Raw genomic sequence first — 23,325 nt, forward strand, 5'->3', positions numbered from 1 at the left:
TTGGCTTTTTCTGCTTGCTTTTTCTTTTTCTTTCTATTTTTTTTTTGCCCTTTTTTTTTCTGCAAGCTTTGTTCTTTGCTGCTTTTTCTTGCTTCAAGAAACATTTTTATGATTTTCCAGATTATCAAATAACATGTCTCCTAGTCATCATTCTTTCAAGAGCCAACATATTTAACATTCTTAAACAACAACTTCAAAAGACATATGCACTGTTCAAGCATACATTCAGAAAACAAGAAGCATTGTCACCACATCAATATAATTAAGCTAAGTTCAAGGATAAATTCGAAACTCATGTACTTCTTGTTCTTTTGAATTAAAACATTTTTTCATTTAAGAGAGGTGATGGATTCATAGGACATTCATAACTTTAAGACATAGTTACTAACTACTAATGATCATGTAATGAAGACACAAACATAGATAAGCACATAACATAGAAAACGAAAAACAGAAGAAAGAAGAACAAGGAATGAATCCACCTTAGTGATGGTGGCGTTTCCTTCTTGAGGAACCAATGATGTCCTTGAGCTCTTCTATGTCTCTTCCTTGTCTTTGTTGCTCCTCCCTCATTGCTTTTTGATCTTCTCTGATTTCATGAAGGATGATGGAGTGCTCTTGATGTTCCACCCTTAGTTGCTTCTAATAATTGTGTGGAAGAAAATGTATCCCCTGAGGTATCTCAGGGATCTCTTGATTTGCAGTCAAATGTTCTACCACTGAGCTATAGACCCTTGATGGAAGCTTTTGTCTTCCCTTTCCTCTTTCTAGAGGTTTCTCTGGCCTTAGGTGCCATCAATGGTTATGGAAAAAACAAAAAAGCTATGCTTTTACCACACCAAACTTAGAATGTTGCTCTCCCTCGAGCAAAAGAAGAAAGAATAGAAGAAGAAGATATGGAGGAGATGGATGGGAGTGTGTATTCGGCCATATGGGTGGGATTGGGTAGGAGAGAGATGTTGAATTTTGAAGGTAGTGGGTGTATGGATGTGAGTGGTAAAGGGTTAATAGGGAAGAGTGTTTGTTGGGAATAGAGGATGATTGAGAAGAGAGAAGAGAGTGAGTGGAGGTAGGTGGGGATCCTGTGGTGTCCACAGATCCTGAGATGATCCTGTGAGGTCCACAGATCTTGAGGTGTCAAGGCATTTACATCCCTGCACCAATTTAGGCATGTAAAATGCCCTTGCACACAACTTTGGGCGTTCAGCGCCAGGTTGGTGCCCATTTTGGGCGTTCAACGCCCATTTGCTGCCATTTCTGGCGTTGAACGCCAGAACCATGCTTGTTCTGGGCGTTCAGCGCCAGAACCATGCTCTGTTCTGGCGTTTGAACGCCAGACAGATGCTCCTCCAGGGTGTGATTTTTCTTTTGCTGTTTTTGATTCCGTTTTCAATTTTTATATTTATTTTGTGACTCCACATGATCATGAACCTACAAAGACATATAACTAAGAAAAATATAGTTAGATAAATAAAAATTGGGTTGCCTCCCAACAAGTGCTTCTTTCATGTCAATAGCTTGACAGTGGGCTCTCATGGAGCCTCACGGATGTTCAGAGCATTGTTGAAACTCTCCAACACCAAACTTAGAGTTTGGATATGGGAGTTCAACACCAAACTTAGAGTTTGACTGTGGGGGCTCTGGTTGACTCTGCTTTGAGAGAAGCTTTTCATGCTTCCTCTCCATGGTTGCAGAGGGAGATCCTTGAGTTTTAAACACAAGGGAGTCCTCATTCCATTGAAGGACTATTTCACCTCTGTCAACATCAATCACAGCTCTTGCTGTGGCCAGGAAAGGTCTTCCTAGGATGATGGATTCATCCTCTTCCTTTCCAGTATCCAGGACTATGAAATCAGTAGGGATGTAAAGGCCTTCAACCTTTACTAACACGTCCTCTACTTGTCCATAAGCCTGTTTTCTTGAACTGTCTGCCATCTCTAATGAGATTTTAGCAGCTTGCACCCCATAGATTCCCAGTTTCTCTATTACAGAGAGGGGCATGAGGTTTATTCCTGAACCAAGGTCACATAGAGCCTTAAAGATCATGGTGCCTATGGTACAAGGTATTATGAACTTTCCAGGATCCTGTCTCTTCTGAGGCAATGTCAGTTGATCCAGATCACTTAGTTCATTGATGAACAAGGGAGGTTCAACTTCCCAAGTATCAATGCCAAATAATTTGGCATTCAGCTTCATGATTGCACCAAGAAACTTGGCAGTTTGCTCTTCAGTAACATCCTCATTCTCTTCAGAAGAGGAATACTTATCAGAGCTCATGAAGGGCATAAGGAGGTTCAGTGGAATCTCCATGGTCTCTAGATGAGTCTCAGATTCTTTTGGTTCCTCAGAGGGAAGCTCCTTATTGGTCACTGGACGTCCCAGGAGGTCTTCCTCCTTGGGATTCACGTCCTCCTCTCCCTCATTGGGTTCGGCCATTTTGCTTATGTCAATGGCCTTGCACTCTCCTTTTGGATTCTCTTCTGTATTGCTTGGGAGAGTACTGGGAGGGATTTCAGTGATCCTTTTACTCAGCTGGCCCACTTGTGCTTCCAAATTTCTAATGGAAGATCTTGTTTCATTCATGAAACTCACAGTGGCCTTGGATAGATCAGAGACTAGATTTGCTAAATTAGAAGCATTTTGTTCAGAGTTCTCTGACTGTTGCTGAGTGGATGATGGAAAAGGTTTATTATTGTTAAACCTGTTTCTTCCACCATTATTAAAGCCTTGTTAGGGCTTTTGATCCTTCCATGAGAAATTTGGATGATTTCTCCATGATGAGTTATAGGTGTTTCCATAAGGTTCACCTAAGTAATTCACCTCTGCTATTGCAGGGTTCTCAGGATCATAAGCTTCTTCTTCATAAGAAGCCTCTTGAGTACTGTTGGATGCAGCTTGCATTCCATGCAGACTCTGAGAGATCATATTGACTTGCTGAGTCAATATTTTATTCTGAGCCAATATGGCATTCAGAGTATCAACTTCAAGAACTCCCTTCTTCATAGGCGTCCCATTACTCACAGGATTCCTTTCAGAAGTGTACATGAACTGGTTATTAGCAATCATGTCAATGAGTTCTTGAGCTTCTGCAGGCGTTTTCTTTAGGTGAATGGATCCACCTGCAGAAGTGTCCAGTGACATTTTTGATAGCTCAGATAAATCATCATAGAATATATCCAGGATGGTCCATTCTGAAAGCATGTCAGAAGGACACTTTTTGGTCAACTGTTTGTATCTTTCCCAAGCTTCATAGAGGGATTCACCTTCTTTCTGTCTGAAGGTTTGAACATCAGCTCTAAGCTTGCTCAGCTTTTGAGGAGGAAAGTACTTGGCTAAGAAAGCCGTGACCAGCTTATTCCAAGAGTTCAGGCTGTCTTTAGGTTGAGAATCCAACCATAATCTAGCTCTGTCTCTTACAGCAAAAGGGAAAAGCATGAGCCTGTAGACTTCAGGATCTACTCCATTAGTCTTAACAGTATCACATATCTGCAAGAATTCAGTTAAGAACTGAAAAGGATCTTCAGATGGAAGTCCATGAAACTTGCAGTTCTGCTGCATCAGAGAAACTAATTGAGGTTTCAGCTCAAAGTTGTTTGCTCCAATGGCAGGAATGGAGATGCTTCTTCCATGTAGATTGGAATTAGGTGCAGTAAAGTCACCAAGCATCTTCCTTACATTATTATTATTTTCGGCTGCCATCTCCTTCTCCTGTTTGAAAATTTCTGAACAGTTATCTCTGGATTGTTGTATTTTAGCTTCTCTTAATTTTCTCTTCAGAGTCCTTTCAGGTTCTGGATCTGCTTCCACAAGAATGTTCTTATCCTTGCTCCTGCTCATATGACAAAGAAGAAGGCACAGAAAAATAATAATAATAATAATAGAGATCCTTTATACCACAGTATAGGGATCCCTGTGTGAGTAGAAGAAGAGGGGGAGACAAAGAATGTAATATAATGGAAGAAACACAACTGTGAAGAGGCTAGATATGTGAGATGAGATGTTAGGATATGAATGAATAAATAGAATGAGATGGGAGAGGGAGAATTTTCGAAAATATTTTTGAAAAAGAGTTAGTGATTTTCGAAAATGGTTTTTGAAAAATGTTAGTAATTTTCGAAAAAATTTTTAAAATTAAAAACAAAAATAAGAATAATTAGTTAATTAAAAAGAAATTTTTGAAAAAGAGGGAAGATATTTTCAAAAATTAGAGAGAGAGAGAGTTAGTTAGGTAGTATTGAAAAAGTTAAGAAACAAACAAAAAGTTAGTTAGTTAGTTGAAACAAATTTTGAAAAGATAAGAAGTTAGGAAGTTAGAAAAGATATTTTGAAAAGATATTTTTGAAAAAGATAAGATAAAAAGATATTTTTGAAAAGATATGATTGAAATTAGTTTTGAAAAAGATTTGATTTTTAAAATCACAATTAATGACTTGATTCATAAGAAATCACAAGATATGATTCTAGAACTTAAAGTTTGAATCTTTCTTAACAAGCAAGTAACAAACTTCAAATTTTTGAATCAAAACATTAATTGATTATGTTATTTTCGAAAATTTGATATAAAAATAAGAAAAATATTTTTGAAAGATATTTTTAGAATTTTCGAAAATAACTAAGAAATTTGAAAAAGATTTGATTTTTGAAAAAGATTTTGAAAAAAGATAAGATTTTCAAATTGAAAATTTGATTTGACTCATAAGAAACAACTTGATTTTAAAATTTTTTGAAAAAGTCAACTCAAATTTTCGAATTTGATGAGAGAAAAAGGGAAAGATATATTTTTTTTTTGAATTTTTTATGATGAGAGAGAAAAACACTAAAAAGATGCAATGCATGAAAGTTATGGATCAAAACAATGAATGCATGCAAGAATGCTATGAATGTCAAGATGAACACCAAGAACACTTTGGATGTCAAGATGAACATCATAGACACAATTTTGAAAAATTTTTAATGCAAAGAAAACATGCAAGACACCAAACTTAGAATTCTTTAATGCTTACGCACTAAGAATTCAAGAATGCATATGATAAACATGAAAAGACACAAAAAAAATCATCAAGATCAAACAAGAAGACTTACCAAGAACAACTTGAAGATCATGAAGAACACTATGACTGTATGATATTTTCGAAAAAATGCAAGATGCATATGCAATTGACACCAAACTTATAACATGACTCAAGACTCAAACAAGAACACAAAGATATTTTTGATTTTTATGATTTTCTAAATTTTTTTGTATTTTTTCGAAAATTATTTGAAAAACAAAAATAAGGATTCCAAAATTTTTTAATATGAATTCAAGGAATCTTATGCTCTAAAGCTCCAATCAAAGGGTCAGGCTTGGCTCAATAGCCAGCCAAGCTTTAGTATGTAACTCAGACATGACACGCCTGGCATTCCTTACATTCAACAGCCAATTGGCTAAGAAAGATAAAGAAGCTCTTCTCTTGAGTATAAGAATTGAGACATGGCTTTACAGCCAGCCAGGCTTCAACATGCTTCATGAAACACTAGAATTCATTCTTAAAAATTCTGAAGCCATAGAATAATTTATTTTTGAAAACATTTTTTTTTCGAAAACAAAAGAAAAATTTTTGAAAGATTTTTGAAAAATTTTTGAAAACAAAAAAAAAAGAAAATTACCTAATCTGAGCAACACGATGAACCGTCAGTTGTCCAAACTCAAACAATCCCCGGCAACAGCGCCAAAAACTTGGTGCACGAAATTGTGATGTCCAGGCTCAAACTATTCCTGGCACGTGAGCAACTTGGTACGCGTAATCGTGATTATACATTCATAATTTGTCACAACTTCGATACAACTAACCAGCAAGTGCACTGGGTCGTCCAAGTAATACCTTACGTGAGTAAGGGTCGAATCCCACGGAGATTGTTGGTATGAAGCAAGCTATGGTCACCTTGCAAATCTCAGTCAGGCGGATATAAAATAATCATGGAGTTTTCGAATAATAAATAATAGAATAGGGATAGAGGTACTCATGTAAATCATTGGTAGGAATTTCAGATAAGCGAATGGAGATGCTTTTTGTTCCTCTGAACCTCTGCTTTCCTGCTATCTTCATCCAATCAGTCTCACTCCTTTCCATGGTTGGCTTTATGTGATACATCACCACTGTCAATGGCTACTTTCGGTCATCTCTCGGGAAAATGATCCAATGCCCTGTCACGGCACGGCTAATCGTCTGGAGGCATCACCCTTGCCAATGGCTTCATCTTATCCTCTCAGTGAATAATATGCTCACGCACCCTGTCACGGCACGGCTATTCATCTGTCGGTTCTCGATCATGCTGGAATAGGATTTACTATCCTTTTGCGTCTGTCACTAACGCCCTGCAATCGCGAGTTAGGAGCTCGTCACAGTCATTCAATCATTGAATCCTACTCGGAATACCACAGACAAGGTTTAGACTTTCCGGATTCTGTTGAATGCCGCCATCATTCTAGCTTACGCCACGAAGATTCCGGTTAAGAGATCTAAAAGATATTCATTCTAGCTTATTTCATGTAGAACGGAAGTGTTTGTCAGGCACGTGTTCATAGGGGAGATGGTGATGAGCGTCACACATAATCATCACCTTCATCACGTTCTTGGGTGCGAATGGATATCTTAGAAGCGAAATAAGATGAATTGAATAGAAAACAGTAGTACTTGCATTAATCTTTGAGGAACAGCAGAGCTCCACACCTTAATCTATGGAGTGTAGAAACTCTACCGTTGAAAATACATAAGTGAAGGTCCAGGTATGGCCGAGATGGCCAGTCCCCAAAACGTGATCAAAGGATCATAAGGTAATCCAAAGATGCCAAATACAATAGTAAATGGTCCTATTTATAATAAACTAGTCACTAGGGTTTACATGAGTAAGTAATTGATGCATAAATCCACTTCCGGGGCCCACTTGGTGTGTGTTTGGGCTGAGCTTGAGTGTGGCACGTGTAGAGGTCCTCCTTGGGATTGAACGCCAGTTTTAGTGCCAGTTTGGGCGTTCAACTCTGGTTTTGGCTCCTTTTCTGGCGCTGGACGCCAGATTTGCGTAGAAAGCTGGCGTTGAACGCCAGTTTACGTCGTCTATTCTTGGCCAAAGTATGAACTATTATACATTGATGGAAAGCCCTGGATGTATACTTTCCAACACAATTGGAAGCGCGCCATTTCGAGTTCTGTAGCTCCAGAAAATCCATTTTGAGTGCAGGGAGGTCAGAATCCAACAGCATCAGCAGTCCATTTTCAACCTCTGAATCTGATTTCTGCTCAAGTCCCTCAATTTCAGCCAGAAAATACCTGAAATCACAGAAAAACACACAAACTCATAGTAAAGTCCAGAAATGTGAATTTAACATAAAAACTAATGAAAACATCCCTAAAAGTAACTAGATCCTACTAAAAACATACTAAAAACAATGCCAAAAAGCGTATAAATTATCCGCTCATCAGATACATGTGATTATTGTTTCATGCTCACTGAGAACTTGTATGGATATCTCCCTTTTTCAAGTTGGTGAAAAACAGATGCACAGGCCGAATTTGCCTCTTTAATTGCAAAGATAATTTATAACAATGAAATTAAAGGATTGGTTGTCATGGTTAAATTTATAGTTTACCTATTAGGTCCTAGATATCTTAGTATGCTATGTCTTATGTTTCTCAAATTCATCTGTTGCATGAACGATTCATATATGTATCTTTCCATATATCTCATTATCTATCTTCTTAAAGGTGTTGTTTCTTTGATGATTCCATCAATATCATTGTTTATTTAGTTGTTAATCCAACACTATGTTAATGTAAAATAAATTGAATGCTTCTAGGTTTGGGTAAAGTGGGGATAGAGACGCCAGTTCATTCCCTAGAACAAGCTAGGTAACGTAATTGATAATTTTTTATAATAGATCAGTTGTTCATTCCTTCAAGTTTTTCATTGTATGCTAATTTGTTTTTCTTTTTCAATGTTCATCTCAGGTGCAAGATTTACACTTTATTATTCCTGACTATTTTTTTTGAGTGGAGCAGTGATACACACCCGCTTTCTTATCAGCAGGTTAGTATTATGTACATTAAAATTGTACTTTCATAGATATTCTGATATTTTGGAAACCATGAGAGTAGACTGTTAATTATTTTTTTATTTTGCATATATATCAATTTTATAGTAATAACAAGCTACGTAGAATTTATTTTCCACATCAGTATTTAATTTTTTCTTTTTTAAATATGTACTATATCACCACTTTTACTAATACACCCCTTTAAAATAGCTGTGGCTTGGTCATACCGGCTTCAAATAGAAGGTTTTCTTTAAGACTTATTATTTTTACCTCCAATTGTATTTGACTTTTTTTTATTGCATTCTTGAATATATTAGATGCTTAAAATCATAGACACGTCTAGTGCATCAGTGAATTCTTTACTATAGTTGATGATTTACAGTGCCTGTTTCTTGTCTTCCTTACCTTTTGTATTCAGGCTAAGGGAGGGGGACTTGCGTTTTGAAAGGTGATCTGTCTGAACGAGCAGTTATTGATGGAAAAATGTCGCAGACACTGCTTGGTGTGGTGTGTTGGAGGGGAAACAAGAGAGGGACATGAATCCAGAACACTGTGAAACCATTGTAGGTCAAGAGAAAGAGGAAGAGGAGAGCATATAGTGAAGTGGGGAGAGAGAAGAGTAGATAAAGTAAACATATTTTAAAGTGAAGATATAGATAGATACATGAATTTCACAAAGAATGGGATCCAAAACTTTTTGCTACACTGTAATTATGGGAATATTAGTGACGATATAATTCAAGCTGTGTTTGACAATTCCAAATTAGAAATTTTTTTCTTTTTCTCCTTTCTTAGTAGTTGAAAGAAGCCTTATAATCATACATGTTAAATGGTTAGGTGAGTAACAGATTGATTATTAACCGACACAAGAATATGCTTTTCAAATCCCATTGCATTCGATATTCATTTGCTTCTTTCTTATAGTTACTTTACAATATGCACTTTGTTAAATTATGCAAAAGAATCTCAGCTTAACTTGTCACCATTGTAGACAGTATAACTGGGATTTTTCAAGAATAAATCAATTGACATTTTTATCACAGTAGCATAACAGGAAGATCCAGGCATGAATTTCACTAATGTATTTGTTCATCACTACATTTAAAACCCATTCATCAAAGCTTTAATATCTCATCTTAGCAATTGTATCCCTACCGAACCAAAACATAGAAACCATTTGTGTTATGATTTTATTCTGAAATTGGAACCCTCACTTATTTTCTATTATCATGTATTGTAAAAGGAAAGAACAGGGGGGAAATATACTAATCCCAGAATAATTTGCAGAATGATTTTTAAATATATAAAGAGCAGAAGCACTTTCTACATACATCCACAAATCCTAAATCCCTCATAGAAGTGTCACTAGACTTCTCGGGAAGACACCTTCTGATGTCACCATATGTCAGTATTCCTTCCAGAAAACCTTCTTGATCGACCACTAGCACACAGTTCTGGTGGCCATCATGAATGCATTGGATTGCATCTTTCAGGGTTGCAGATGATGAAACCTTCAGATAGCTGTCAGACATGGCCTGAGAAACCTGAAAAGAGCAATAATGACATTAATGAAGGCATAAAGTTGATGGACAAAAAAAAAAAGGATCACATGTCAGCATTCTGCTGGAGAGTTAACAAGAGAAGGATTATTTTTATTGATTAAAAGCTTTTATCAACCTTAAGATTTTCGAGATGAAGTTCCTCGTCAATTGCTTCATGATCAGCAGCATCACCAACAACAGAGAGTTCTAAACCATCAGCAGCATTTGCCTGTCTCCAGTTATCTTCATTTTCATCAGCAGGTGAAACTGGAGAATATCCTTTAGGTGAGTTTCTTGTATCAGATTTGTTGTCAATTTCCTTCTTCCGGTTTGTCACAGAGGGAACCCATATTGCTAATCCAACAGCCCCCTAGGTACAAAGTTTACAGTAACACAGTACGACAACTGTAATCAATAAGAATTACAATAGGACAAAGTACTCCCTTTATAATAAAAATATTATGTAAAATCAATAAAATATTATGCCATAGAGAAACAATTTTCTTCTGCCTTGCTTTAACATAAGATACAGGGAAACAACCAATGAGAAAATGAGCATGTAAGAATATACCAAACATCTTCTCTTGTTCAGTCGAGGTAAAAGAATGCAGTTTGGAAATTTTTCATTTTGTTAAACATAAGAATAGGAGAACAGCAGAAAACTGCACATGCAAGACATAAAATAAACATTTAAAAAAAAAGGAGTTACTATTGATAGAACCAACTAACCTCTTCAGCTAACACTTCATTGTTTTTCATTGCATTGAGCCAAAAAGAAAGACAAAAGAGAAAGAAATAAAAGTAAAATAGCATGACAACAAAAGAGAAATAAAAAGACAAACCAGCAAAAGGAAGAGGTTACCCCTTTGTGCGATCATTACCTGAGAGAAATTTTATGATAGTTAAAATCAGCTCCACAAAAGAAATCGGAGTTGCTTGAGGAATGAGATTCCGTTTTAGTCCAAGAAAATGAGCCTGTTAAGATAAAGTACATACGATGAATGATAAATTAGGAATGCAGCAGAACATGAGTATACTATACAAAGGGGAAGTCAAGGAAGCAAGACTCAAGATGAAAATCATAAACTATGTCTATGGTGAGGTAGCAAGTTGGATTGTGTGTCAAATTTTAGTGGTGATTTGAACTTTGTGATCTATCTTGCGTAGCTGCTTTACCGGATTAAAAGTTTATGCAAGAATGATCCCTTTGCGGCTTTGCCCATTGGACTATTGGAGTGAGTTGATCACATTCAAGGTGATGATATCAAATTCTTAATCTCTCTATTAGATAAGGGAAGCACTTTTCAAAAGACCTAGGTGACCATAAATCTTGACAAGGACTGCAATTAGAGCACATCATCCTACGTACATCTCTGGGATTTTGAGAGTGCTTTAGAAAATATGAAATGAATGCAGTTTGATATTTAATCTTGTCTATCCATGAAAAAGAGTAAAAATAAAAAATCGTGTGTGCTTCTTAAATAGGCCTTGATGGCAAATAACATAAAATAAAATCTAGTCAATTTTGCCAAAAATGCCAAGCCATATGTATATTGGATTGAATAATTTCTGAATGTCTGATATATCATATGCTTAGCAATTGGTCTATGCATGACAAAAGAAAACTACAATTTGTGTTATGCTGCTGCATAATTTGGTTTTTCTTGTAGTAACAAGTGGCAATACAGCAATAGGCTTCTAAATTTGATATGAAATATTTATGTAAATTAGATGGTACATGACCAAGTAGGCACTGGTATTATTACATTAGTTCAGATTATGTGTTTGCTGTTTAAGATATCAAAAAATGCTTGTAGGTGCTGTTTGTAAGGATGATTTTAATAGAAAGGTTAATTTGACAAAACAGTGCATTCACTTCTTGATTGCAGCTGCAGAACTACACCTCAGGCTGCATGAGTGGGGCAAGAAGAGGGATACAAGCAGAAGGGTCAATGAAGGCACTTCTAGTGATGAGGGTACAACCCATGATTTGTCAACTTCAAGATAACATTAACAATTGCAACTTGGGAACCATTCAGAATCAAGGATTCTACCTTGGATTTTTATCTTGTTCTATTTAAGATACATTTAATTAGGATAGCATGAAAGCAAACTAATTTTTTTCTATTGTTGTTGTCTGCAATAAACCCAGCAAAGGGGTCTTATTGATTTATGCATCAATTTGAGTTAGACTTCTGCTTAAATATCATGTGATCAATTGCAATATTTCACATTGGCAAAATGTTAAATGAATTCAGGTTTCTGAAACAGACCAAGGCATACTTATAATTGTATTTGCAGACTAATATCTTCTTCTCTTGCAAGAATGCAAAATGAACATAATAACAGTGCAAAGTACATCTAACTAGCCATTAAACATATTACAAGCACAATGAAGTATTTTCATAATCCATCTTAAGAACAATGCCGTTTGAAATAAGATCATTACCTTAGTAATAGACTTTTGAGCACTCAAGCAAGCCACAACATCTTTCACCTCTGCAGTAACACCAAGGATTGGATGCAGTTAAAATATATACAGTTTTGGTATGTAATAATTCAATAGTTGAAAGAAACAGAAAAATTGATTCGAAACTTACTAGAGTAAAATTGAACCTTTTTATCTAACTTGCGATTGGACTTTGATTCCGCACTGCAAAAGCGAGAGAAGAACATAAATAACTACAAACTCCAGCTCAAGTCGCAAAGTAGATTTTAAATTTTGGGAACTAGGAAAACAAGGAAGGAGGGGAAGATATTAACTTTTCCCCTGGCCACGGACAGAGAAGCCAGCGAGGATGGGGACGACGTGCCGAGCTACCTAGGTTCCGGACAGAGGGAAGAGGAAGAAGCGGAAGCGCTGAGCCTGGGGACGCCGGCGGCAAAGAAGCTAGGACTAGGGTTTTGATGTCTTGGTTTGGGACTTTAGAGGAGGCATGAATGATTAGGAGAATTGGAGAAGATGAAGAACGATTGATTTTTTGTTTTTTTTTGTTTTTTATGTTTTGTTTTGCTTTAGGAGCACAAATGATTAGGAGGGAATTGGAGAAAATGAAAGAATAATTTTGATTTTTTGTTTTTTTTATATATTTTTGTTTTGTTGTTTAAATTATTGGAAACTATAAAATTAGGATTAATTGAATTCTAAAATTTGATTAATTTAAAAGGGTATTTTTGTCTAATCAAATAAAATGCAATAAATGCAATAAATGCAATCATGGAGAAGCTGTGTTTTTTTTAGGTAAATTCCATCTCAATGGCATTGAAGAATTGCTTTTCTTGTTATTTGATTTGATATTAAATATTTGAGGAAAGGGAGAAGAGGGTGTTCCAATCCAATATATGGGCAATTTCCAAATTTCCAATGATTGTGTATCCCATAAGTAGGATTCTGATTTTGCAATTTAGGAAATTTGATCTGTTGTGTGTGTTCATGGAATAATAAGTAGAGCCATTTATTTGACTCGTTGAAAGTCATGAATTATTTTGTGGATAAATTAAAATCTTGACTAGTCAGTAAAGATTTCAACTTGTATCACCTACTAAAGAACAAAATTTGTCTAAGGAAAGCCTATGAGTGTTGTTGCTTCAACAGGAATATTTCTAACTTAAACTTCATTCTATAATGCACTGAATATGTTTGTAATCTTACTCCCTTAAGCTGTGGATTTTTCATTTTTTGAGGTTTCAGATGTGTCTTTTTCTATTATTTTACATGTTTCTTTTTTATATATTCTGAATGTTTCTATTTCGTAAGTTTCAATTTTTTTTATGTTTTGAATTTTTTTTGTTAAAGATTTTGAATTATTTTTGTTATTGTACATTTGCAAAGTAAAAAACATACAAGAAGAAGATGACGACATCCGAAAATAGTCTTTACATGAGAGTTCTGGTTGTTGATGATGATCCAACATGGCTCAAGATCCTTAAAAAGATGCTCAAGAAATGCTCTTACCAAGGTAATTAGTAACTATTTCTTTTACTCATCATATCATTGCTATGGTTTGTTGATATTATTAGGGTCCAATTGTTAATATAATAAGGGATGATGTTTTCTTTCCTTTTCTTTTCTATTTTAGAATAGTTACAATTTCTTATTGCTGCTACGTGTTTATACAAGTGACTCGTATTACAAATAAAACAAGCATATCTTATATATCTTACTCTGAATCCGATCTCTTGTTTTTCAGTGACTACATGTTGTTTGGCAACCGAGGCTCTGAAGAAGCTTCAAGAGAGGAAAGATATATGATTTGGTGTGGATTATTTTTTAATGCAAATCGGATGTTCTAACTATGATATATGATTTGTTTTTGGTGGAATTCTTTTATGCAAGTTGTATGTTTCCTTTTAAATTTGTTCTAATTTTTGTCTTGATAGGTAGCAACAGTGATAATTTTGTGCATTTTTTTTATCTTTTGCAAATTAGTAGTGGAATTTTTATGTAAATTAGTTGATGATTATCAACTTGAGTTTTGCTAGTTGCTTAATTAGCTTGATGAAATATACATATATGGCTCCACAGCAATATGATTCACATTAAACTTGTGTGCTTAATTAATAATTTTACATTATTTATGCTTCAATTCATCGCGGCGCATGCATTGATACACATTATTCTTTTCAAATTGAATATTACTACTCTCTTTAATTTGCTTGCTTTCTTTTTGTTCAAATGTATATACTATGGAAGAGTTTCACCTAATAAAAAAAGGCATGCAAATTTTGAATGTGTGGGGTAAATGCTTCCAAATTAAATATTGCTATTTGTATATTATTTCTTATCCTTTGGGCGCACATTTCAATTGTTAATTTGGGAATAAATTTTCACAATTGCGATTAATAATTGAAGATTAAATATTTGCATTTTAACTTAAATAAACAATCTAATGAGTTCTTTAATATTTTCTCATTTTTTTATTATTTAATGGTGAGCATTATTTGATCTTCCGCAGTATAGTAGTAGCTTTTTTTATATAAACCAGTGGAAGTTTTTTTGTTTATTATGTTGGATCAAAAAGTAATAATTGGTATTTTTTATTTGATTCACTCTACACTTTTAGAAAATTTTGAATCAACACTAGTTATATAAGTTCTATTTGTGGAGGAAACAACTTGGGAGCTTCTGGTTAGTAAAAGTCAATTTTCCAAGTTTATATTGACAAGTTTTTAAAGAAATATATATATATTTTTTTTGGTTTACTAAAAGAAATTATTAGGAAGACAATGCACAAAAATCATATCCTCTCAAGACACTACCTATTAAGACACATCTACAAAAGACACTTCCATAAATAGATGTATAACAAAGACACTTCCATTAAAAAGACATATCATTTGAACACACTTCTAATAGAAGACACCTCCATTAAAAAGATATATCTTCTGAAGATATATTCACAAAAGACACTTCCGTTAAAGAAGACACATTTCTAGAAGACAAGTCTATTAAAAGACACATGTATAAAAAAGACACATCCTTTTAATAAAACATGCATAAAAAGACACTTCCATTGATAAAATTTACCACTTGAAGACACTTCCAATAGAAGACATATCCATTAAAAAGACATCTCATTTAAAAAGACATATTCTTTGATTACACATTCAAAAAAGACACCTCCATAAAAAGACACATGTAAAGACATATCCTCTGAAGTCACATTTACTAAAAGGCACTGTCATATAATCACACATGCATTAAAGTAGACGCGTCCAATGAAGTTATAAAGGGAATACACTTCCATAAAAGTTGCTTCAGAATAGTAACTCGTTAAAACAAACCAACTGTATGTCGGAAATAAAATGACACTTCTATTTTTGCTATCCTCGCTTGAGCCTGGTTTTTTTCCAGATCTCTCATCATGTCAGCAATATAACAGGATGAGCACCTTGACTCCAATTGTTTCTGTCAGCATATGAAGCGACCATGAGAGGGAAATAGAATCACAAATTAGGAAGCATCAACTAAATCAAAGGTACAAAGATAAGAAGAGATAAAGTGGCCTAATAGCAACCCCCATTAATCAAACGAAAACTATGGAACATTGAACTAAACCAATTGAATTTGGTTACTGAAAGCGTTACATATAATCTGAACCATAGAAAAGTGAAGAGCACAAAACTTTACTTGGAAGACACATCCAACTAAGTTTATACAGATAACACACATTAGTCTAACAAAGACACATCTAAGAAATTATTAGTCAAAAGACACAATCCACATCGAAAAATAGTATAGGTTTCAACTTTTTCCTTACCAAAAACCCCATATCTTTGAGGAAGCGTCGACTAAACCCAAGGTATAAACATAAGAAGAGAAACATTCTTTCAATAGCAGCCTCTATTAGTCACACAAAAATGATGAAACATTGACCAAATCACAATTAAATTCAGTTCATGACAAGCAATTTTAAGATTAGACACATTAATCTAGCAAAGACACTTCTAAATGGGTATTCACTCAAAAGACACACCCATGAAATATTTCAACATCAACATATACTAATCCAGCAAAAACAATAAGTGATAATTAGCATACTTAATATGAACAAAATAAATCATATTTAGTAACTGACAAATATCCATATAACATGAACAACGGAACATAGCATAAAAACAAATTTAACTTAAAGACCTAAACATGTTCTAGCCAGAGATTCTAATTTCATCAATTGAAATCCATATGATACTATACTTATAATAAGATCATGCAAGATACATAAATAAGTACTAACCAAGGAGGTCACTCAATAGCAGATTCACGGCAGTACAAGGTGAACCGGAGCAGCATGCGTACAGATCCGAGCACGGGTAAGGTGCCGTCGTCTGGACGGCTAGGTGGTGACCTTCAATCAAAGCTCGCCGATGGAAGACTTGTGTCACCACTGATGGAAGCTTGCCGGCGGAGGCTATAATGGGTGATGCAATTGCGGGTGGAATCGTTGGCAGCGCTGACCTGGATTGACGCCGGCGACGGGAATGCGTCGGAGGTTGACTGTCCGAAGACGCAGCCGTCACGGGTTTTGGGTGGGGGAAGGTGTTTTGCACGGTGAAAATCAATGTGAATTAGGTTTACTATTTGGTAAATTGGGTTAACCATGTGTAATTAGGGGTGTGTTAATTTATGATTTATGGGCTTTGGATCCAGCCCAATAGAAATTGGCAAAAGTTGGCAGACTCCTTCTTGGTAACGTAGCGGGGTTGTTAAGTTTATCCAAGTTCAAGTTTGGCTCATTTAATTTGTGAGCTCAATTCCAAGCTCAAGCTCGGCTCACCAGTTCAACTTGTCGAGCTCGAACTCGAACTGGCTTATGAACTGGTTTGACTTACTTCCAATTCTAGTTTGTGTCAATATAATTTATGTTTAACAATTCTATACCAAAATTGATTTTGATAAATGTTGGATAACCTTTTAATTTCCTAGCTAATTCTCTGTTCAACTACATTAAGAATACAATATACATCATAACAAAAAATATCCTGCTAAGACCAAATAATTTCTTTTTGGTTTAAGATAGTTACTCTAGGGTGTTAAAAATTATTTTCTTCTAATCACAAGATCATGGACACAATAAATAGGAGAACAAATATATTAGGAAGTTACAATTCAACTATTTAAATATCTAGGTTGGCTATTTTCAAATGTAAGACATACTCAAATTCCAAAAATTTGATCTAGAGATGTCAGAACAGGAATGGTGTATTCGGTGCAATTCAATGATCTTTTTCTCATTCATCATTCAACTGGTTCGTCCACTTCAAAAACCTTCCTCAATTTCTCTTCATCTGATTCGAAAACCTTTCTTGCCTGTTTCAGCTCTTCATTCATAGACAACAATTCTGTACATCGATTAAGTTTTGGCAAATCCTGCAGCACAGCAGCAGTAAAAAAGTTGGGATTAATCCTGAACAAAAATGTTCAATCATGTATTATAATGTAAGGTGCACTGGCCTAAATCAAGCTATCGTGTATCAGAATGGTCACAATACAAATATTTTGTAGTATGGAGTCACACAATTTCAGATATACCAATAATTTTTTATATTTCTTAACAGTTACTGTGTTGTATTACACAATGTCACAATGATCCTTTAATGGTAAAGAGTGAAGATTGTATGAGCCTTAACCTGTTTTGATAGATATATTTAGGGTTAAAAATAATTTAAGAAACACGGCTACATTAAATGCACCTTCTTGCATGTTTCACACACTTGACTTTTAGTTTAGTTTCAACTTGCGGATTGGTTGACAAAAACTTTAAAAATCTAGCATAAAAAACTGAATTGGATTAATTTTATGGATACTTGAAAGTTTGAACAAATTATGAAGAATTAGCCATTTAGCCTCTTAATCCATGACAGTACAGCTTCATATATCATGCCTCAAAGCAATTGAAGAGCAAATGGGACAAGATTTCAATGAGTGATTTCCTTTGAGATATTTCATTCAACGCAGAAGCTAAAAGAACTCCAGAGAGTTCGAGAATAGAACATAATCTTCAATTCTTCATGATAATTATTTGAAATTCTTTTATGAACAAAGAAGTACCTTGCGAATCAAATAAAGGAAATCCTCAACTGATAGTTTCCCTCTCTGTGATCCAATATCTTGAGCTTTATGTACCTTCGTAAGAAAAAATTTCAAAGCACAATAACAACAAAAAATTCAAATTAATCCAGAACACCGTAATTCAGTTGAACAAGAACAATGAAAAATTAGGTTGAAAAAATAAATAAATAAATTTGGTTACCAATTCCGTGACATATTCCACAATAATATCCTCCATAAGCGCCACACTTTCAGGAAGAGGCTAATTGTGCAAAACATAAAATAGTTCAAAGTTTAATAGCCATTAAATTCACATCCCAAAAAGTAATTAAGAAATTAAAGAAAATGGTTTAGGTCACTTACATTGGGATCATCTCCAAAGCCGTACATCATATGCTGCACTGTATTAGCAAGCATAGAGAAAATTATTAGTGACAGTTACATGCATAACTTGCAAAGAACTTTTTTTTTTCCTTTCTCTTCAAAGAAAAGGAAAAAGAAAACAGAAAATTGCAACGAAAAAAGAAGGTTGGATAGGGGTGATTACTGACGTTCTTTTTGGAAAACTCCTCTTTTGCGCTTTGAAGAAGTTTCGGAAGGTTGAGAAGAAGCAATTCTTGGTTTCGACGAGCTTCCACCACCGTAACTGCTCATTCTTCCGCACAAGAAGAAGAAGAAGGAATGAACGACGATGAGTTTCTTTCTTTCCACTTCACAAGCCGGTTTTTCTTTTTTGTGTGTGTGTGTGACATTTTGGGCCTAGATTTTATGTTTGGGCTTCTGATATTCTTGGGATTACTAGGATAGCACCTAGAAGTCCAGTTTTTTTATAAATCCAACTTCGGCCAAGGTGAAACGGATGGCTCACATTAGTAGGATAATGAATTAATGATGTTTTTCACCTGTAGCCTTTAATTTATTTTATGATGATTTTACTGATTCTAGTTCAAACACTTCACAACCATTTTTTGGTTAGGCTGAATTGGGCGACGGTTGGCATAAAACTCATTAAATTGTAACGAACCTTTCCTTAAGCCTTAACCACAAATACCTAACTTCATAACCACTTTCGTAACTATTTATTGAACCTCTTACCTGTATGCTGCATCTATTATTGCTTTTATCCCCAAACTATATTCCTAAATCCCGATGCTATACTATACTATTGTTTACGTACACAAAAAAAAAACAGGTTAATGAAAAAAAGAAAAACGTTCGGACAGATCACCTTTCAAAACGCAAGTCCCCTCCCTTAGCCTGAATACAAAAGGTAAGGAAGATAAGAAACAGGCACTGTAAATCATCAACTATAGTAAAGAATTCACTGATGCACTAGACGTGTCTATGATTTTAAGCATTTAATATATTCAAGAATGCAATAAAAAAAAAGTCAAATACAATTGGAGGTAAAAATAATAAGTCTTAAAGAAAACCTTCTATTTGAAGCCGGTATGACCAAGCCACAGCTATTTTAAAGGGGTGTATTAGTAAAAGTGGTGATATAGTACATATTTAAAAAAGAAAAAATTAAATGCTGATGTGGAAAATAAATTCTACGTAGCTTGTTATTACTTGTTATCTATAAAATTGATATATATGCAAAATAAAAAAATAATTAACAGTCTACTCTCATGGTTTCCAAAATATCAGAATATCTATGAAAGTGCAATTTTAATGTACATAATACTAACCTGCTGATAAGAAAGCGGGTGTGTATCACTGCTCCACTCAAAAGAAATAGTTAGGAATAATAAAGTGTAAATCTTGCACCTGAGATGAACATTGAAAAAGAAAAACAAATTAGCATACAGTGAAAAACTTGAAGGAATGAACAACTGATCTATTATAAAAAATTATCAATTATATTACCTAGCTTGTTCTAGGGAATGAACTGGCGTCTCTATCCCCACTTTACCCAAACCTAGAAGCATTCAATTTATTTTACATTAACATAGTGTTGGATTAACAACTAAATAAACAATGATATTGATGGAATCATCAAAGAAACAACACCTTTAAGAAGATAGATAATGAGATATATGGAAAGATACATATATGAATCGTTCATGTAACAGATGAATTTGAGAAACATAAGACATAGCATACTAAGATATCTAGGACCTAATAGGTAAACTATAAATTTAACCATGACAACCAATCCTTTAATTTCATTGTTATAAATTATCTTTGCAATTAAAGAGGCAAATTCGGCCTGTGCATCTGTTTTTCACCAACTTGAAAAAGGGAGATATCCATACAAGTTCTCAGTGAGCATGAAACAATAATCACATGTATCCTAGGAATTACATCAAATAAATAAGTAAGTTTTGACTTTAATGGAGTGACTTTGTTACTTTGATTTCTAACTGAATAAATTAAATTTTTGGCAAAAAAAAGAGAAAGAATGCAATATAAAAGAAACCTTAATTTAAAACAAAGTATATTCATCTCCAAGGAAATTTTATTTCTATCATTGTGGTTCATACAGGACAGTTTCATCAATCAGTTAATATCTTATCTGATTCATATAAGAATTTATTGAGCTGACAACAAGCAAAACCTGTGTTTATAAAATGACCGGGTCATATCCCAATGACAGCCAAGAAATCAGATATCAAAGTATTAAAAAAAATAGGACCTGATTGAACAGATGCGCTTACAGTGTAGTTCAAAAAAATATGCACTTTGGAATACTTTTCAATAGAATTGCTAAAATAAGAACACAGACAATAATTAACAACTGATAAATACTAAAAAAGAAACAAGTTAACTGCACGGCACCCAAATTTCTTAATTCAGCCAATAAACTTGAAAACTATCGCTTCTTACCTTCGAATCAAGGCTTCAAACCTTCACTATCGAAATTGAAGGTGATAGAATATAATCAAAATTGAACATTCTATGCGACATTTTCAGCTTCAAAACCATAGAATCAAAATTTCAAACATGTAATCTACATAAACCAGGCACGATAAAGGAACAAAAAAAAAACAATCACATTTGGAATCAGAACAAATCACACACACCTGAACCCCAATTGAGTTTGAATCACAAACCAAAGATCCGAATGATTGGGATTTCTTCAATTATTGTCTATGTTCTCATTTTTTAGCATTTTATGGTGATTTTAAGCCTGATAATCTGCTTATTCGCTATGCTAGGTAAAATTAAGCTTCTCATTCATTACCATTAGTTGGGTCGCTTGCACCTTATTACTTGCAGAATGTCATTGTAAAGCTGGTTTCTCGTTCTTAATTAATGATTATGATGACATGACTAAGTACATAGTCTTGTTATTATATACTTCTATATCTAAGGAGGACTTTGGGTGTAGAATTGCCCTTTATCTCTGGCAAAGCATCAACTTATGTAGTATAAATAAAACAACAATCAACTCTTTCCCTACTAAGTGGGCGAGTTATACAAACAAATAAATGACATTTTATTAGAACTATGTATATAGATAAATATTTTTAATCTATATCTTTTTTATATGGATTCAGCAGTAGTTTTGTTTTAGTGTACCCGACGGAGTTCATGACTTTACATACTTTTCTTTTTACGCATGGCCAAACCACCTAAGATGTTTTTCCATTCTAATTTTATATTGTCTAGTGTAACAATTTTCCAGTGTTATATTCTGTTTTCTGGCAGCGTTGAAGTTATTGTTACTGCGATTTTCAGTCTCAAAAAGCCACAAGTCCTACAAATATATAGTAAAATTAAAACTACCACTTAGATAAAACAACCTTGTTATGTTTACCACTGAAGATCCAGACCATGATGTTTTTACCTTTTAGATATTGATTGAGATAAAACCGACATGCAAATGCAAGCAAATATGAGCTGAGAGAGTTTCTTGTTGTTTAGTGTTTATATTATGCATGTTCCAACTAAGTACTTTGTAAATGCTTTGCTTTTGTAGACAGTGCTCATTTCTGGTTTTGCTACTTTTCAATAGAATTGCTAAAATGAGAACATAGACAATAATTAGCAACTGATAAATGCTAAAAAAGAAACAAGTTACCAGCACGGCACCCAAATTTCTTAATCCAGCCAATAAATTTGAAAACTATCTCTTCTTACCTTCAAATCAAGGCTTCAAACCTTCACTATCGAAATTGAAGGTGATAGAATATAATCAAAATTGAACATTCTATAGCGACATTTTCAGCTTCAAAACCATAGAATCAAAATCTCAAACATGTAATCTACATAAACCAGCACGACAAAGGAACAAAAAAAAACAATCACATTTGGAATCAGAACAAATCACACACACCTGAACCCCAATTGAGTTTGAATCACAAACCAAAGATCCAAATGACTGGGATTTCTTCAATCCCAACCCAGCCACGTGCATGTTCCGTTGTGTGGTCTGAGAGTTCAATCCCAAATGTGAAAAAGAGAGACACTTGGGTCAAGGGATGGTGAAAGACGTCATTTTGAACAAACCCCACAAATCAAAAACCGATTTTTTTAGCTGCTGAGCTCAAATCACAGTGTGATCTAGCGAAGTGGGTGAGCGAGAATATAAGGATTCTTTGTGGCGATGAGGTCGAAGAAGGAATGGAGAATGGTGTGCGAGGAAATGGAGAAAAACTTGCAATGAATGATGGAAACTACGAAGGAGGAACACTGGTTTTAACAGTGTGTGGCTTTGGTTTCGATGATTCCAATGAAAAGGGAAGAAAACATCAGCGTCACGGTTTCAAGTTTCAACTAACTTGGAACAATAAAATCCTACCTTTGTTAGAACTCACCAAATCATGAAGCAGCTTCTGATTGCGCGAAGGAGGCTGACGGCGACACTCGAAGCAAGAAGACGACGAGCCCCAGGACCTGCTGCTTCTGCCGCCGGCGACGAAGAGCGCAACGAAGGCGCGCGACTATGTGCAAGACGATGACGAGACAGATAGCGACGGCGACGCCACGGTGAGAGAGATGAGAGAGACCGAGCTCCAGGGAAAGAGAGATAGTGATACGAAGAGGAGAGAAGAACTTGAGAAGATGAAGAGGGTTTTTGAAATCAAATTTCAGAAATAATTTTTTATTTTGTTTTTTTTGTTTTATTATTTAATTTTAAATTTTGATTAATTTAAAAGGGTATTTTTGTCTAATCAAATAAAAGAAGGAAGTTTAAGATTTTTTATAAAATT

At 34.6% G+C, this 23,325-nt stretch overlaps 1 protein-coding gene and 1 non-coding gene across 2 annotated transcripts; one reads left to right on the forward strand and one right to left on the reverse strand.

The window, feature by feature from the left end:
• Positions 1-3,195: 3,195 nt before the first annotated feature.
• On the forward strand, positions 3,196-3,303 carry LOC112745386 (small nucleolar RNA R71). Its single transcript, XR_003173318.1, has one exon. It is a non-coding gene; the product is annotated as a small nucleolar RNA R71 (small nucleolar RNA).
• Positions 3,304-17,193: 13,890 nt separating this feature from the next.
• On the reverse strand, positions 17,194-19,183 carry LOC112741756 (transcription initiation factor TFIID subunit 13). The gene is made up of 5 exons (XM_025790853.2): positions 18,718-19,183; positions 18,530-18,567; positions 18,369-18,428; positions 18,167-18,241; positions 17,194-17,485 (listed from the first exon to the last, which is right to left on the reverse strand). Exons 1-5 carry the CDS (start codon positions 18,818-18,820, stop codon positions 17,354-17,356), a joined length of 408 nt encoding a protein of 135 aa, XP_025646638.1. The 5' UTR covers positions 18,821-19,183; the 3' UTR covers positions 17,194-17,353.
• Positions 19,184-23,325: the final 4,142 nt, after the last annotated feature.

The sequence above is a fragment of the Arachis hypogaea genome, chromosome 14, assembly GCF_003086295.3.
Source record: "Arachis hypogaea cultivar Tifrunner chromosome 14, arahy.Tifrunner.gnm2.J5K5, whole genome shotgun sequence".
Lineage (NCBI taxonomy): Eukaryota > Viridiplantae > Streptophyta > Magnoliopsida > Fabales > Fabaceae > Arachis > Arachis hypogaea.

Excerpts from the sequence above, each read along its gene's own strand:
- LOC112741756 (XM_025790853.2), bottom strand. The coding sequence starts at position 18,820 with ATGAGCAGTTACGGTGGTGGAAGCTCGTCGAAACCAAGAATTGCTTCT. Across the intron at positions 18,429-18,529 it reads GCTTTGGAGATGATCCCAAT|CCTCTTCCTGAAAGTGTGGC; the intron begins GTAAGTGACCTA and ends TTGCACAATTAG. Across the intron at positions 17,486-18,166 it reads TCCTTTATTTGATTCGCAAG|GATTTGCCAAAACTTAATCG; the intron begins GTACTTCTTTGT and ends GCTGTGCTGCAG.